The sequence below is a fragment of the Natator depressus genome, chromosome 3, assembly GCF_965152275.1.
Source record: "Natator depressus isolate rNatDep1 chromosome 3, rNatDep2.hap1, whole genome shotgun sequence".
NCBI classification, from domain to species: domain Eukaryota; kingdom Metazoa; phylum Chordata; order Testudines; family Cheloniidae; genus Natator; species Natator depressus.
Genome location: NC_134236.1, coordinates 144348283 through 144365520, shown reverse-complemented (window position 1 = coordinate 144365520; position 17238 = coordinate 144348283). Strand labels below are relative to the sequence as shown.

At 41.3% G+C, this 17238-nt stretch overlaps 2 protein-coding genes across 2 annotated transcripts in view; one reads left to right on the top strand and one right to left on the bottom strand.

Annotated features, from left to right (window-relative positions):
• Positions 1 to 7378, bottom strand: part of CEBPZ (CCAAT enhancer binding protein zeta) — a 26313-nt gene extending 18935 nt beyond the window's left edge. The window contains exons 1-6 of the mRNA XM_074948975.1: positions 7176 to 7378; positions 6372 to 6572; positions 4313 to 5838; positions 2573 to 2804; positions 540 to 714; positions 200 to 288 (exon numbers count right to left, since the gene is read on the bottom strand). Of these exons, the coding sequence (XP_074805076.1) occupies positions 200 to 288; positions 540 to 714; positions 2573 to 2804; positions 4313 to 5838; positions 6372 to 6524 (2175 nt within the window). The 5' untranslated portion in view covers positions 6525 to 6572; positions 7176 to 7378. The remainder of the gene's footprint in view (positions 1 to 199; positions 289 to 539; positions 715 to 2572; positions 2805 to 4312; positions 5839 to 6371; positions 6573 to 7175) is intronic.
• Positions 6632 to 17238, top strand: NDUFAF7 (NADH:ubiquinone oxidoreductase complex assembly factor 7). Its single transcript, XM_074948977.1, has 10 exons — positions 6632 to 6872; positions 7282 to 7445; positions 8874 to 8954; positions 9687 to 9797; positions 11141 to 11354; positions 11934 to 11992; positions 12670 to 12783; positions 14954 to 15097; positions 15512 to 15685; positions 16926 to 17238. Exons 1-10 carry the CDS (start codon positions 6791 to 6793, stop codon positions 17139 to 17141), a joined length of 1359 nt encoding a protein of 452 aa, XP_074805078.1. The 5' UTR covers positions 6632 to 6790; the 3' UTR covers positions 17142 to 17238.

Sequence of the window (17238 nt, the reverse complement as noted above, 5' to 3'; positions counted from 1 at the left end):
TTCAAGTTAAAACTGAATAAGTGATTTCCTTTTCATCCAATATTACTCCCACCTGATTAAAATTTCACAAAATTCAATAACAGTTAAGAGTGAGTCTGAGCAAAGATAAGTCTATATTCCATGACATTAAAGCCAAACTGTTTTCTTGCTGAACTGGGCCTTAGCATAAAAAACAAACAAAGTCGTAAGAACACTTTACCTTTTTTAATTCCCAAAGACTTGTGCTTTCAGCACCACAGAATAATGGATTTCGGTGCAATGGATCATAGCAACTTGAATTCTTTCCACCTGAAGCAAGCACAAACGCTTTAGGTTTCTTCAAACATAAACGTGTACGTAAACATATATTCAAAAAGAATTACAGAAGAGGAGAACTTCTATTTGAAGGTTGAATCCTTTGGATCAGACTCTAATTTAGAGAGATTTTTTTAAAAGTAATGTTTTAATTTATTCTTTCATTTTTCCACTAAGAGTTCTATCAACCTACCAGAAGACAACGGTATTACTGGATATGACTTAGATTTTTCTAGTTAATTTACCTCCCAAGTTCTGATGATGCACCCAGGAGGCTGCTGAATTTGTATCATCTGCTTTGACAGAACTTTCCATCATGCTCTTTCTTTCTGCCTCCATTTCTCTGTCTGCATCTGTGAATTTTTCCTCATCCTCTTCAGCTTCTTCCAGGTCATGAAAGTGTTCTTCATCTTCAGACTCCTAGGTAAAACATTTTTTCATTAATTGTGGCATTTCTATATAGTAGTAATAATAGGTGAATTCAGTTGGACAAGATTACATAATTCTGTTAAAGGTGACCTACAAAAATATAAACAAAGTGAGCTCAGTGTTGAAGATATTCAAGTTATTGGGCATTATGCAGGAATTACTGGGTGAAATTCTATAACCTACATTATGCATCAGGTCAGATTAGACAATTGTAATGGTCTTTTCTGGCCTTCAAAATCTATTAATATTTCCAACAGCGGTAAGAGGGGCACTTGGCATGTCAGTGTATGTATAACTTACTTTATTCTTACCACATTACTTGAAGCATAGTACCACTGACTCTTAACACCATGGGCCTAGGAAAACATCCCACTGTTAAATGTCTTCTCCCTGACGTGCTTGCTCTCTACTGGTCTTGAAAACAGTTTGGCTGCTGGAGACAAAACTCTTTTCAACACCATTATACTAAGCACACTGCACATTACATTCTACTAGTAACTAGGGCACTCTCTGTAATGGTACTGAAAATGGATTGGCCCCTTTTGACACTAGCAGCCAGAGGGGTGAATCAGGGAAATCTGCTGATGGTAATTATGACCATCAGCAGGTCACTTTCCTAGTATAAGCAGACCCAAGGGAAATCTCTAATATACACCACTAAGCTGGTCAAGTCATAATCATCAGAGAATCCCACAGAAACATGGGGCCAGTTTAATGCTGGAGGCACAAAGAGGAGAAAAGGCAAAATAACATCACATAAAAACCAACAGGACTTAGTGGTACCATTCCTCCAATCCCTAGTGCAGAAGAGAACAGGTTCCATGATCCGGCAGGCTTTCATGGTGGTTGCAAATCACCAGTCTTGCAATGTTCAGGGATTATATTCAAAGTATACCCTTGTTTTACATCATTTTGTCAAAATATGTGCAGATCACCTTTAAATTAATTCCACAGCAAACCGTAATCCACTGAGAACTTTAAATTATTACCCAAGTAGTATGCAATATGCTTGCTACCCTATTCTAAGATGTGGATGAAAGAATTGTGAAGACTAAATGGTTGACACGCTGATCAAACCATGTCAGTGATTTCTAGTCAAAATATCGATACTGGAACATCACTAAATATAATTTACAGTGCTTTGCAAAATAATGACAAAATACTTGCCTTCAACAGCTTACAAGTAAAAGGCATGATCTTTTACCCACTATAGTCAATAGCAAGATTCCTACTGACTTCAAAGGAAGCAGAATTGGGCCCTAAATTAGACAGGACAAACACATGTCAAGGAAAAATTGTTCAGGAAATGTAAAGATGTAGAGAGATTATTGGGAAGGAGAACAAAGCAGGAAATATTCCTGGAAAAAGTAAATTTCAAGGAGGAGAGAACGCACATGAAAGGCTATTCCAGGCACGATTGAAGGGGAAAAGCTGAGTCAGGCAACAAAGGTGAACACAAGAGTACTGCGAGGAACAAATATGTGAAACACAAATAAATGTTTATTTAGATAACCTTCTTTGGGGTAGGATGATTACATAGCACCTAGCACAGTGAGGCCCCCTGATCCCGACTGGAGCCTCTGGGCCTGGCTAGAATACAAATCTGTTCTGTTTTTCACCACATATAAAATTGTTTCAGTATATTAAGGAAAAGACCAGATGAGAAATCAACTATTCCTAGTTACTCCTAGTGAGAAGTTCATGAATACATTTAATAAAGCCAAAGGGACAAGAATCACTTGTCAAGAAAAACTGATCTGGAAAAAAACCCAATGGTTTTAGTGTTAGCAAAGCTAGTAAGTGGAGACCCAACACAATATTACAGAAGTTGTTAAAAGTCACACTATACCACATGATCCTGTAGTTGAACTCGTAATCCTGGTTTTATTTTCAGAATCTCAGACACAAGATACAGGGCTCCACAAATGAATGGTGGCATTTGTCCACAGCTGACTTGAAGTAATCTTTTCACAAAGGCCTTCACCCGCCGCAACACAACATCTGCCTTCACAGACTTGTAAACAAGATTAAGAAACATGGACTGCTTTGAACATGCTGCTAACCCTGGATCCAGCAGCTTCCTGTGGAAAACATAGGTAAATAGAAGGAAATGTTGCTGATAATCCTATCTATTATAGTGTTTTTACCTTTTCACATTACACAGTGGTATCTAAAAGAGTAGTTACTTCTTATTCTACCGTATAAGAAAATAGTACAGTAAATACTGAATTGTTAACGATGACAACTGTTGGGACATCTATATACAATATTTAACATGAAAAACCCATTTCTGAACAGTCAGGTGACAGAGAAACAGCCTGTGTGTAAGAAAAGGTTGGAATAGAAAGCAATAGAAAGCAAAACTTCATGATCAGGTTTTAAAATGTCAAAAAGAATAGGATAAATTGATCTATGTAATCTCCTCACACTTTCAAAGAACAGAAACAACTATTTTAAAAAGTGGAAAGAAAAGGATCAGCCCACTGGAGCACTCTACAGTCAGGCCAAACACTTGGTGACAAATCAGAATTCCACTGTCTTATTCTTCAGGTTAGCTAGGGCTAGAAGGCACTGCAGAAGCAGCATGTTTTGCACAAAGAGGAACAAAGGGGAATATGAGAGCCCTGGATTAATCAGTGGCTTTCCTTGGCCAGTTAAGAAGTGACATATAAAGGTTCTGAAGGAAATTCCTAACAGTCAGCTCCAAAAAGGATGGTTAAAATGCAGAGCCTCTAGGGTAGTCTAACTCAGTGGCTCTCAACCTTTCAGGACTACTGTAGCCCTTTCAGGAGTCTGATTTGTCTTGCGTACCCCAAGTTTCACCTCACTTAAAAACTACTTGCTTACAAAATCAGACATAAAAATACAAAAAAGTGTCATAGCATACTATTACTGAAAAATTGCTTACTTTCTCATTTTTACCATGTAGTTATAAAATAAACCAACTGGAATACAATATTTACTTACATTTCAGTGTATAATATATAGAGCAGTATAAACAAGTCATTGTCTGTATGAAATTTTAGTTTGTACTGACTTTGCTAGTGCTTTTTATGTAGCCTGTTGTAAAACTAGGCAAACATCTAGATAAGTTGATGTACCCCCTGGAAGGCCTCTGTACCCCTGGTTGAGAACCACTCCCATGGAGGCTTAACATCTTGCCCCCCATAAAAGTATGGAAACAAGAGTTTAGGCAAACTGTTATTATAACAAAAATTAGACAGATAGAATACAGGTTAAAGAAGCAGGTGACTATCAATAAGTTTCAAACTTAAGTATGGGATTAAAACATGCAACTGGAAAAGGATACATGAACAATGGGTTACGTTTAAATGTTCTGTTTTGATGACCTGTGTGATTGTCATGTCATTGCCATTTTTTTTACAATGTGCATTATAGGAGGGATGGACATAGGTAAGCATTTAGTAACAAATGTCCAAAATTTTAGCACAGGAAGATTGGAAACTGACCAGAGAGGCCATTAATGACAAAATAAAGTCCTTCATGTGTTTCTACAACAGCATTTTTAGTTAACAGTTATTTCATAAAATGAAATTTAGACCACCAAGTCAGAGAATTTATCACTTACTTGTACAACGCTGCATAATATCTATCTGATACAGTCTGATGAGAGTCCATTACTTGGAAAAGCAACATCAGGGCCTGGACACTGGTGCTGAAGTTCACAAGATGCAGCACCTTAAACAGAGTGTTCATCTGCTCTTTCACTTTCTCATCACCAATCTGAGCATAAGGGTAAGCTCTGTTCACCCCAGTCAGAAGAGCACTGAGCATTTTAGATTCAACTTCTTTTTTCTTGATGCAACTCCGAAAAAAGCAAAAATATAGAGTTATCAGTTTGTTAGCCAGATCATTTTCCTCATGGCTGAGGACTATCTGATTTAAAAAACAAACTGCATAATATTGAGCTTTAGGGCTAATGTTTGATCGGTAGAGAAGCCTCTCCACTTCATTACACACTACTCCTTTCATGTTTGGATGTTTATGAAGTAAGGTCTCCAGAAGATAAGAGGCTTTGGTGGCTATTTTGTTTTGAGGATCTCCCAGTTTATTTACCAGCTGCACAAGAAGAGCTTTCTCCTCCTCTGGCTTGTTACAGAGAAGCTCATAAGCAACTGCAAGGGCTCGAGCCTTAGTTGCCATCAGAGAATCGTGGGTCAGTGTTTCTAATGCCTGTACAAATTCTGCCACCAAGTGTTTCAGCTGATGCTCAAAGTACCATAATATCAATCGCCTGTCCCTTGAATCTCTGTTGCCACTCGAAAGCTTCTCCAGTTTGTTTAAAGGATGTTGAGAGAAAGTGTGGAGTTTACGATTATCTGGTAAAAGATCTGAGAGGAGAAGCTCCTTGAAAGTATCCAAAGCCATTAGGCTCTGACGCTTGCTGCCCTTCTTTTTGATAAGGTTCACCAGTGTCTCAACAAATTGGAGTGTGTGGACAGACCCATCTTGGATAAGAAGGGTCATGGCTGCCATTCTGTCAGCTAGCGTACCTGATGACACAACAGTGTTCATCCAAGCTGAGGAGGCCCCCTTCTGAAGATTTGTCTTACTCTTATACAGGTCTGCCTCCTGCTGATACAGTCTTTGGGCCAAGGCTTTATACTTTGATACAAACACCTGATTTTGTTGCTCAGAAGAGAATTCATTGGTGTACTCTAGATCATACCATTTGCCCCCTGGTTTGATCAGCAGTACTTGCCTAGCATGAAATTCAAACACCTCTTCTTGTTTCTCTTTCTTTACCACTGGCACTGTAGGCATGTGCTCTTCATTAGGCTGAGCTGGCTTCCTTTTCCCATCTTTGCCATTATTGATCTGTGCTTTTCCTTTGTTTTCTTTGACTTGATTTTCTTTCTTTCCTCCTGGTGAAAAGGCACTAGTTTCCTTTTTGCTGATTTTCTCTTTCTTTGCTGGCTTGTCCTTTTCTTCCTTCTCCTCTACCACCATGAATTTTTTTGAATATTTGCACACATCTAGTGACTTTATAAATTCTTCTAGTTCACCTTGCCCCAAGTCATCAATTGCTCCTTGTTTACCACCATCCACTAGGTCCTCTGTCTCATCCAGAGCAGCCAGCATGATATAATCTTGCTGCATGAAGCAAACACACACACACACACAAAAATCACAGAAAAATACTTAGAAAAGCAAGCAGCGACGCGAACAGGCGCCGTACAAATCCTATAACGGACGGAAAACCACCCATCGTGGCTGCGGTTTTCCTCCACGGGCCAGTCTGGGGATTCAGAGAGTAGCACAGCGATCCCACAGGACAGGCGCGCGCCAGGGGACCACAGGCTGGGCTGTCACGCGGCTACGAAGAGCGGCTCTGGCTGGGCACCGCTACGGCCCCATAGCGGCTTATAAACAAACCGCTTCTCCCCCCCGCCCCCCAGGATCGGTGCGTCGGGGAGCGTCACCGGCCTGCGAGCTCCATGCCGGCTACGCCCCCTCCAGGCCGCGTCACCCCTCGCGCCGCCCGGCAACCCTCCGCGCGGGGGCATAGGCCCACGCGCGCCCCCCTCTCCGGCGGGGGGGGGGGGGGTCTGCGCACTCTCAGGGCCCCACGTGCTCACGCGCGTGCCAGCAGCGCGCTGCCATCCCTCCCCGAAGCCTTTTCTCACCTTGGTGCCCCCGAGGCGCAGCACCTCCTGCAGCGTGAAGCCGGCTTCGGCGCCATCCTCCTCATCAGTCTCGTCCAGCTCCCTCAAACCCACCACCGCTGACGCCGCCATCACTGCTCTGCCGGCGGCTGCCACCCCGCGCATGTGCTCCATCGACTTCCGGACAGAGCCCTTGGGGAGGTGGCAGGTCCGGCAAGATAGCTAGAGAGTAAAAGAGGTTCCAGTGTCTGAGAAGGGAGAAAGGGGCGCCCGCGCCCAAGTCAGGGAAACCTTCACAGCTGCAATCATCGCTTGTGCTCTGGCCCGGCCTAGGGATCAGGCCTCTGCCTGTATTCGGGGCGGAGAGAGCATACACAGCAGCCAGGAACTGGCAGCATCAGGTCAAAGGTGGAAGGTCAAGGGGCGCGGACGCTGCAAACATGACCCGGCTGCCTGTAGGGCGCTCTCTGCTCGCGGCTGTCCTCGGTGTCTCCTGGCAACACCGACTTCTCCGTCACCATGGTAACAGCCGGGCCCAGCGCTGCGGCCGTGTCTCGACGGCGCTCTGACCCCCGCTGCTTCTCCGCGCCCGCGCCCCTGGGGGCGTTGGGGGAAAAGGAGCCCGCTTCCCGAGCTCAGCAGGGAGCGGGCCACGCTAGAGCCCGGGAGCCGCCTGCCAGCCCGCGCGCTCTGAGCGGCCCGGACACCGCGGGGGCCGTGTCTGCAGCGCTGCCTCCCCGGGCGTCTGGCCCGGGCCAAGGCTTTAGCCCCACCCGAGCCCAGCGAGCCGCGCCCCGCCTTGCAGCTGGCCGGGGTCCCCCTTACCCGACTGGCAAAGTCAGCTGCAGGCGCTCAGTCAGCTAGTCCCATCATGACAGTCCTTCCCGTAGTGAGGGTGTCTGTGTGTTTTCTTCCCCTGACGCTTCTCCAGTTGTCCCGGCTGCGTGGAGACGCCAGTGCTTCGGTGCCGGAAGCAAAGCAGAAGACAGCAGTCCGGTTACTCCGCTGCTAAAGCACCTCATGTTCAAAATAAAGTCAACTGGCCCTATTACAGTCGCTGAATATATGCGGGAAGTCCTAACGAATCCTGTGAAGGTACGTGCACAGCATGGCGCTTCTGAATGCAGTTCGGGTGAACCAGGTGACAGCATCCCAACACATTGCTAGGATAACCCTTAACATCTGATAAACTCCCCTCTTTCAAAGCATGTTTTTGTTTCTTTTAATAGACAAGCTAGACCAGCTCATAATACAGTTTGTAACCAAGCTGGTAACTTGTTAATGTTTGGCTTTGCCCACATATCGCATTGTTTGTGCCCACATATCACGTTGTTAATTAGTAACCGACACAGCTAACAGTGGCACACAGTTGCCTTCCTATATCTGGTTTGGGGAAGCATTAGTTGGGGTGGAGATGGGAAGCGGAAGGGTGGTTTGCAATGTAGACCCCTAAATGTGCCTATGTAATCGGGTTGTCTGGTCCTCCTCCCAACTCTCTGGGCTCCAGAAGGTGCTGCCAGTGTCACTTGGTGTGCATGCCTTCCTTTAGAGGAATAATAGGATAATATATGCTGGAATTCCACCACAGCCCTTGGGGAGACTGCACCACAAAACTTAAAGTTTCACCCATTTGGGTCTCCTACAGAAATGTTCATGAGTGTCAGATGTTAGGAAAACTACAGAAAAATTCCCTCCTTGGAAAACGCTATGATCATTCAGTTGGGGGAGGCAGGTGAGAGATGGGAGGAGGGTTCGTTAGTGAGATATTCCTCAGTCCTGGCAAAATTTTCCTTTGTAATATGAGATGCACACCTCTCACTTGCATTGCTCTGCCATCAGCAGCTGCATTATCTCTGGAAGAAGCACCTGCAATCAGGTTTCTCCTGACTAGCCTCTTAGCTATTTAATATCTTAGTGGATGTGTCTCTGTTCTAGTTAGCTTGGCACCATCTCCTCCTCCACATTGTTAATTTTAATTATTATGGCAATGCTCAATTCTGTTGTGTTGTGAAGAATGACTTCTTTTAGTTGGTTGTAAAGTCTGCAAAAGAATTAATTCTGAGTGCTGTACCAATCAGACTCTCTCAAATGGAACTGACAGCTTTGTAATTTTAACCCATGCTAATCAAATGAGCGTAGAAAGTTAAGCTGTCATACAGAACACTGTCAGTTTCAGATTTCTAGGGACTCATAAAAAGGGGAAATAAGCTCAGTAATAAAAATCAGTGTTTTAATTGTTTTAACATTTACTAATTTTCTTCTACAAACCCAAGTTCATTTCTTATTTTTTCCTTGATGTAAAATTTGTTGTTGCATCAATCAAACCCTCACCATTTTCCATAGGAGGAGTTTTGTGGGGTATTTTGGATTTGTTTCATTTTTTTCAGGATTAAAATGACTACATTTGTTCAGTAGACTGGAAAGTGATTTAATTTTGAAAGTTCAGGGGAATATGAAGGCTTACATATCAGTAATTGGAAAATAAATGTGATATTATTCATTTCTCTCTTTACTTTACTTTAGGGTTACTATATGCACCATGACATGCTGGGAGAGAAAGGGGATTTTGTTACTTCACCTGAAATAAGTCAAATCTTTGGGGAGGTAATATATAAAATTAATTTTTAAAATGTTTCTTTCATCCTTAAAACATACTGTTACAAATACAATTTATGAACATGTGGTCATATACGTTACCAGTGCTGATAACATGTGCTGAGGAGCAAAACTAAACACACATCTGAAAAGTGACTTTGCTTAAAGAAAAAAGCATTTGGGGCCTTCACATGTATTGTGTATAAATTATTTTCATACCAAATTTGTTTGGTTCATAAGTAAAAAACTTTTGTAACTTCCAGGCTTGAACTCAGAACACAACTTGACTTTTAGATCCCATGCTTTCTGACTGATGCATCCTTACCAGTAATAAAGAACGTACAGGCCAAATTCTGCTTTCAGTTGCACTTATGAAAAGGCATTGTATCAGTGATGGTTGCCTATGTGTAACTAAATTGGTATCCACGAGTGACTTGCATTTGATAGTTAGTTAACAATTCTTTTGATGCACAAGCCAGAAAAGAATCCAGGTCAATCTCCCAGAGCTGTTTTAGTTCTTCAGGGCTGACAGTAATCAGATCTTCTCCCTCTAGAGGTTCAGGGGTCGTTTTGGCTGCTTAGTAAAAGAATGACTTTTTACATAGCCACTTTTCAGCACAGACCTATGCTGTAAGACTGGTAAAATAATGTAAATGTTCTGGTTTCTGTAAGTGAAATGCAGGTGTATGTATCACTAATGCTATAAATTCTAATAAGTTTTGTGTATTTTCTTCTCAACAGTTAATAGGAATATGGTATGTTAGTGAATGGATGGCCACTGGCAAACCTAAAACTCTCCAATTGGTGGAACTAGGCCCAGGCAGGGGCACTCTTACAGATGATATTTTGCGGGTACGTAAAAAAAAATAATATTCTCTGTATGTCTGAGTTTACTAGTTTGGAGTTCTCTTTGGCTCACACAGCTAACATACTGAAACCTGAAATTCAAAATGAAATTCCATAATACGTGTTAAAACTTCCGTATCTCCTGAATGTATTTTGGTTACTAGACTGCAACATAGGATTTTACCTAAGCATATCTCTCTGTATTCCTGTTATTTTAGTGAGGAAACTGGGGGGGCTCAGAAGTGAGATGAGAACACTGGATATTAGAAGCACAATTGTGCAGATCCATCACTAATCCATTGTAATATACAACTACATTGAAGAAAAGGGTAAGACTATCCCATTAGAATACACTTATAGAAAAGAGTTACTCAGGGTTATAAGCAGTTTATATGAATGTTGCTGATTGTAATTAGGAGGCCCTAATGTGAGCTACAGAAACATGACAGTATTACAGGCTTAAACCTCAGAGGTGCTCAGCATCCTGAACTCTTGTTTACCCAGTGGGAATGGCAGAGGCTCATCATTTCTTGGAATATCAGACCCTTTCAAATGTAGTGCCTGTTTCTCAATTATTCACTAATAAGTACAATTTAAATTACCAACCAAAAGGAACGTTATTGGAATTCAGTACTCCAGGGAAAATAGTGGGAGCTCCCCCTCCTTCATTCACAAAAAAAGGCAAATGTAATAACGACTGTGGAGTGTATAATATACATTGTTCTCATGTGTCCTACTTTGGAAAAATCAGAGATTGCTGGTGAACCACTGTACTCCAAAAGCAAAATTTGCTGTAGGTGTCAGAGAAGTTGCTTCTTTATGCCAGACTCCTGTTACTCTCGATACACTTTCATTCATTCCCACTTCTTCTTGAGGTTGTGGGTCTGCATTTCCATCCTCGAGTTTAGCAGTTCTCAAACTGTGGGTCAGGACCCCATTTTAATGGGGTCGCCAGGGCTAGCTTAGACTTCCTGGGGCCAAAGCCAAAACTCGAGCCCCACTACCCAGGGCCAAAGCTTGAGGGCTTCAACTCTGGGCGGTGGGGCTCAGATTACAGTCCCCCTGCCTGTTGTTGCTGCTGACTAGTGACCTGAACCAATGGTAATAGTCACATAAATGAGGGTGACAAGATGAGGCCTTAGATGAGCTGAGTACCCTCCTCCCCAGAGACCAAGGATGAAATTCTGGTCCCATTGAAGTCAGTGAGTCCAGGATTTAACTCCCGATATGCTCCCTTCACATTTTTCAGTCTCCAACAATACAAGCAGTTAAAATCAACTCGTAACCTAAGTTTACAGTACTGCAGCACACAACTGCCTCTAACAGAATTCCTCTTTCTCTATTTACAGGTCTTTAACCAGCTGGGCTCTTTACTCAATAAATGTGACATTTCTATTCATCTGGTAGAGGTGAGCCCCAAACTAAGTGAGATCCAAGCATTGACACTGACAGGAGGGAAGATACAGTCAGAGCTTGATGTTACATCCCCTGTCTACATGAAAGGCATTAGCAAGGCTGGAATTCCAATCTTCTGGTACCGAGAGCTGCAAGATGTACCACAAGGTAGTTATGATTTTACTGTAATGATGGCTTTCTTCACTCATTTGTAACCTTTTTATAACTGAGAACTTCTCTGCAGTGTGGTTGTGGAGAGAAAAGTAACTCTGTATGAAATAACCACTACTTCTTTTGTGAGCCGGAACAAGATTTGGGCCCAGATTTTCAGTGGCCACTGACGTCCTCCATGTGTGGGTGTCCATCTTGACACACTTTGTGCCTGTTCTTCAGATGTGGTGAATGCATGCAGGCCCCATTGGCTTCATCTGCACTTTGTGGGTGCCTAGCACTTCTGAAAATCAGGCTCAAGCCGGCAACCCAAAAACGGAGGTATCCAAAGATAGTGGCCGCTTTTGAAAATTTGGTCCTTAATGAATCTCTGCCTCAGTTAAATGAAATGGGTTATAATAATAATTGCATCTCTCATAGTGATGTTGACTACCTTAATTCATTACTGTTTATAAAGTACATTTTGATTCCCAAATGGAAAGTGGTGTTAGAAGTACAAAGTACGATTGTTAATGACTTTTTATGTTGAAACACTGATGACCATTTTATACTTTTTTTTTTTTTTTTTTTAAACAGGTACTAGCTTTTATTTAGCACATGAATTTTTTGATGCCTTGCCAATACATAAATTTCAGGTACATCTAGAAGCCCATTGTGTGTGACTTTCTGTTTAAGGGATGTGTGGTATGTGGAAGAATAAAACTCATTACCAAGCCAGACTGGGGCTTGTTTACTAACCCCACCACTTACAGAAATATATATTAAATTGTAACTGAATTTGGAAAACCTACTGTTGTACTTTAACTGAAAAAAAAGTTAGGATTGAAAAGATATTATTAAATAAATTGGTTAGTCTCTAAGGTGCCACAAGTACTCCTTTTCTTTTTATGTTATATGTATGTTTTATTGAAAAAATAAAAAAAGACTTCTAAGGTTTTAGGAGAAATTTAAATATTTCCAGATTCTTATGGGAATAGTTTTAACTTGAATAAAATTCTGGAGATGGCTGTTCATATTAATTTGGCAATGAAGTGCCAACTCTTAAACTTACTCCTCAGTGGATGTACTTAAGCCTGCATTTAGTGACCTTGAGAGCATTCTACCAGACCAATTTACCAGGCTTTCCCTAAAGACAGTTGGCTGGGGATTCTGGGTAGATATTGGTCCAATATACATTTGATAGTTATAAAAATGTAAAAGCATCTCTGTGTTTTGATAAATCTTTAGTTAAATCTAATAGATACATAGGCTAATGAGTTCTGATGGGCTACAGTTTGGAACATCAAATAAATATTTTTGGTTTATTAAATAGAGAACAGAACAAGGATGGCGCGAAGTGTTGATTGATATAGATCCAAAAGCTCCTGACCAACTGTGTTTTGTTCTGGCACCATCTGCTACCCCTGCTACAGAATACTTCATACAGGTAAGATGTCTACTTGAATGACCTCAAATTAGGAGTGTCCTACTCGTTCAAGCATCCGGTTATTACTGGCTCTTCAGTTATTTCTGAGATTCCCAGAACATCTTCATCTGAGGATCTACTACTTCATACTATATCAGGGGGTGAGTTTGTTAGCCTCATAAGTCACAGTTTTAAGTTTTATTGTTTCAGGAAAAATGTTGAGCTTTGTTCCTCATGAGTAATAAGCAGGAGCATTAAATAGTTACTGTCAACTTACCTCTCCTTTTCCATATGTAATGCTGGCTTGCAAAAGACTGTTTGCTCTTGTGAACATTCAAGCTAGTACGTCTTTGTGAAGTTAGTAGTAACTCTAATGCATTATGTTGTTTGGTTTGCATTACAATAGCTCTTGGCCCCCTTTGTGAAGTGCTGTATGTACACCTACTAAAAGACAATTCCTGCCCTAGAGAGCTTACGCTCTAAGGTCCTGATCCTGAAATGTCTTGTTGGTGCTTAACCTTATGCACTCTGAGTGGGGTTGAATGGGACTACGCATAGGGCATGAAGTTAAACACATGCACCAGTCTTGCGGAGCTGGTGCCTAAATAGACAAAGTATCAGTTTACAGATGGGGAACTGAGGCAAAGGGACACAAAATGGTAAACAGGAAATCTTTGGCAGAGCTGGCCCTTGAAACCAGACTTCCTGAGGCTCAGGCTAGCATGTTACCCCCAAAACCATCCCTCCCTGTCACTGGCTCTGATTAGCAAAGCTCTTAAGCATATTGTTGGTACCTGTCCGTACATATTAATCCTGTAAATCCTTCTTCTTTTAATATTAATTTCATTTACATGTTAACTATTCTCTCAGTCTTCACAGTACTGAGTGTGTATTTGGATAGTAAGTCTAGAGTGTTTGGTCCATAATCTGAGTGACCTATATTCAGTAATTTCTTAAGATTGAGCACTAGACTATAATCCATCCTGGCACCTCCAAGTCTGTGGGAAAATAGATGTCCAGGAAAGAGAGCCCCTCAAATTACCAAAAGCATCTACAGAATAGAAGCAGGACTGCTTGATTGATCAGGAGCAACTGTTACTGCACATGCTTTCTGAAATGATGAAATGGGGGTCAATTAAAAGATGTTTTTGGCAATGGCTGGTTGTCCCAGCTGCTAGAAATAATAATCAGATAAGAATTCCTTTTTTGTTATCAATCATGTAACACAGATACAGTAAAGGAAATTCTGTAAGTAATGACATAAATGAAAACCTTAAAACATATGGCAAAATCAATCATGGGAAAGTATTTTTCCATACAGAAAAGGGGTTTCTGTGTCTCATCCTATGAACAATAGAGGGCTTGAAAAATAGGTTGGAGAATGCAAAACTACTGGCATCTCACCAGTTTTAGAAGGGAGAGAGAGGCAGAAGCCAGCTCTTTACTTTACGCCTAGGGTGATAATGTATCTCTTCTTTCTGTATTATGTACTGCATAGTGCTGTAGTAATCTGATTAATAATCTTTGATTAAATTCCATTTGATCCTGTTATTTGACAGACTTGAATCATTAAATTCAGATGTGCAATAGCATGCTTGACTGTTCTGCTGACATGGGCCTGGATATGCCCATTACAATATTTAAGTGACTATAACTGCATTTTTCTAAACCAGTTTCAGCTTTTAAAAACAAAGCTACGTTTTCTGAGTGAAGCAAAATTTCAAACTTAAAACTACTTACAAAAATATTTTTGGGTTAAGACCATAAGGGGAGACATTTTATCTGAGGAGGTCCTTTTATGACCGAGAGGTAGCTGAAGTAGTATCTTCAACCTCCAATTATAATGGCATAGTAATGACAACCTGATGCTAGTATTCATTTTCATTAGAGAATTTTCCTCATACCACTCTGGGGCGGGTAGGGGGGGAAAGTTGAGTTGTACAATGGGTTTTTTCCACTACTTCTCTCTCACCACAATACATTTCCCATATAAATTATTAACTGAATGAATTACCACCTCAAGAAACTGCTAGGGTAACCTAGAACAGCCGAATATGGGGTATGCTCCATGTACAATAAAACAATCTGAAAACAGGTACAAGACAAACTAAAAGAAAATGTTTTTGCTCCAAATCAGCTAGTTACTTTTTGTGTGCTGATTTACGCATTTAATCCTTACATCCTGCATTAGGGTAAAGAAGCAAGAGATCACGTGGAAGTATGTCCTGATGCTGGCATCCTCATTCAGAGACTTGCGTGTCGTATTCAAGAGGATGGGGGAGCTGCACTGATTGCTGATTATGGTCACAATGGAAATAAGACTGACACTTTCAGGGTAAGTTGGATAGTTAAAATGGTCAGTTATCTTTCACTCCTTACTGTGTCAGCAGATCAATGACTATAGAAAGTAGCCAAAGTTCTGAAAGAGATTTGGCCAAGGAAAACCCATGACGAAAAGCTATTAACCTCCTTACTATGCCGCAGTCACTGAAACTACTTTTGGGTGAAGGACTATTTACACAAGTAGAAGTTGCAGAATTGGGCTCTAAATAAATATGGGGAGCTTTGTCAAAAGGGAAGGGATGAGTGAGGTGGGCCTTTGATTCTATCAGTGAGTTTTTGTTTCTGTAATTGGAGAAAGTAAACTTTAAAAACACAATTTGCCTGTCACGTCTTATTCCTTGGCCTAAAGACAGACTGCCACCCAGGTGTGCACTGGCTTAAGTTATCTTGTAACTTAATTTTTCAGAGTTTCCGCAGTCACAAACTTCATGATATATTAATAGCTCCAGGTACAGCAGACCTGACAGCAGATGTTGACTTCAGCTATCTCCAAACCATGACACAGGGAAGAGTAGCCACCTTGGGACCTCTAAAGCAACAGGAATTCTTAAAGAATATGGGTATTGATGTCCGGCTGCAGGTAGGGTCCAGTGATTGCATGTAGACACTCTTACTAATGCACACACACCTCATAATGGCAGAGAGAGTACACTTATAAAGTTTATGGACAATACCAAGCTGGGAGGGGTTGCAAGTGCCTTGGAGTATAGGATTAGAATTCAAAATGATCTGGACAAACTGGAAAAACGGTCTGAAGTAAATAGGATGAAATTCAATAAGGACAAATGCAAAGTACTCCACTTCGGAAGGAACAATCAGTTGCACACATACAAAATGGGAAATGACTGTCTAGGAAGGAGTACTGCAGAAAGGGATCTGGGGGTCATAGTGGATCACAAGCTAAGAGTCATTGTAACACTGTTGCAAAAAAAGCAAACATTCTGGGATGCATGAGCAGGAGTATTGTAAGCAAGACATGAGAAGTAATTCTTCCACTCTACTCTGTGCTGATTCGGCCTCAACTGGAGGATTGTGTCCAGTTCTAGGCACCACATTTCAGGAAAGATGTGGACAAATTGGAGAGTCTAGAGAAGAGCAACAAAAAATGATTAAAAGTCTAGAAAACATGACATCCAAGGGAAGACTGAAAAATTTGTTTGTTTAGTCTGGAGAAGACGACAGAGGGGATATACCTTTAAGTACATAAAAGGTGGTTACAAGGAGGAGGGAGAAAAATTATTGTTCTTAACCTCTGAGGATAGGCCAAGAAGCAATGGGCTTAAATTGCAACAAGGGCCGTTTAGGTTGGACATTAAGAAAAACTTAACTGCCAAAGTGGTTAAGCACTGGAATAAATTGCCTAGGGAGGTTGTGGAATCTCTATCCTTGGGGATTTTTAAGAGCAGGTTGGACAAACACCTGTCTGGGATGGTCTAAATAATACTTAGTCCTGCCTTGACTGCAGGGGACTGGACTAGATGACATCTCAAGGTCCCTTCCAGTTCTATGATTCTGTGCTGCTGCTACACTAAGCATTCATTAAAAGTAGGTTTTATGTAAAAACCCTCTTGTTTCTCTATACTGTCAGTTGGTTGCAGGTTTTATTAAAATTAAATGTTTGCCGATCATAATTAATGGCGTTTTTATATTTTAAAAGTAATTTTAGGTAACATTTCTATTCCCTTCAGTATAAGGCCCCATTTCGATCACCAGTTCTCCTGATCTTCCTTGTGTAGAACAGAATCTGTGTATAAGGCTTATTTTTGTGGGAGAGGAGGAACAGGAGTAAAGGCATAATGAACATGAATTGTTTTTTTCAGGTGCTATTGCAGAATTCAAGTGACACAGCAATGCACAAACACTTGCTTCAAAGCTATGATATGTTAATGAATCCTAAGAAAATGGGGGATCGCTTTAATTTTTTTGCCCTGCTGCCTCATCGGAGACTTGCACATTCTGATCAGAAAGTGAATCTACAACACTCAAAATCTTTTTCAGCACCTGTTGCTGGATTTGGTGAACTTGTCTGGAAGTAAAGCTAAAGATTAGACACTTTGTATAATTGATGGGAGCCTGCCAGTAACTATTAAAGTCACAGTAAAGAAAATGAAGTCTGGGCATTTTCTAGTTTTA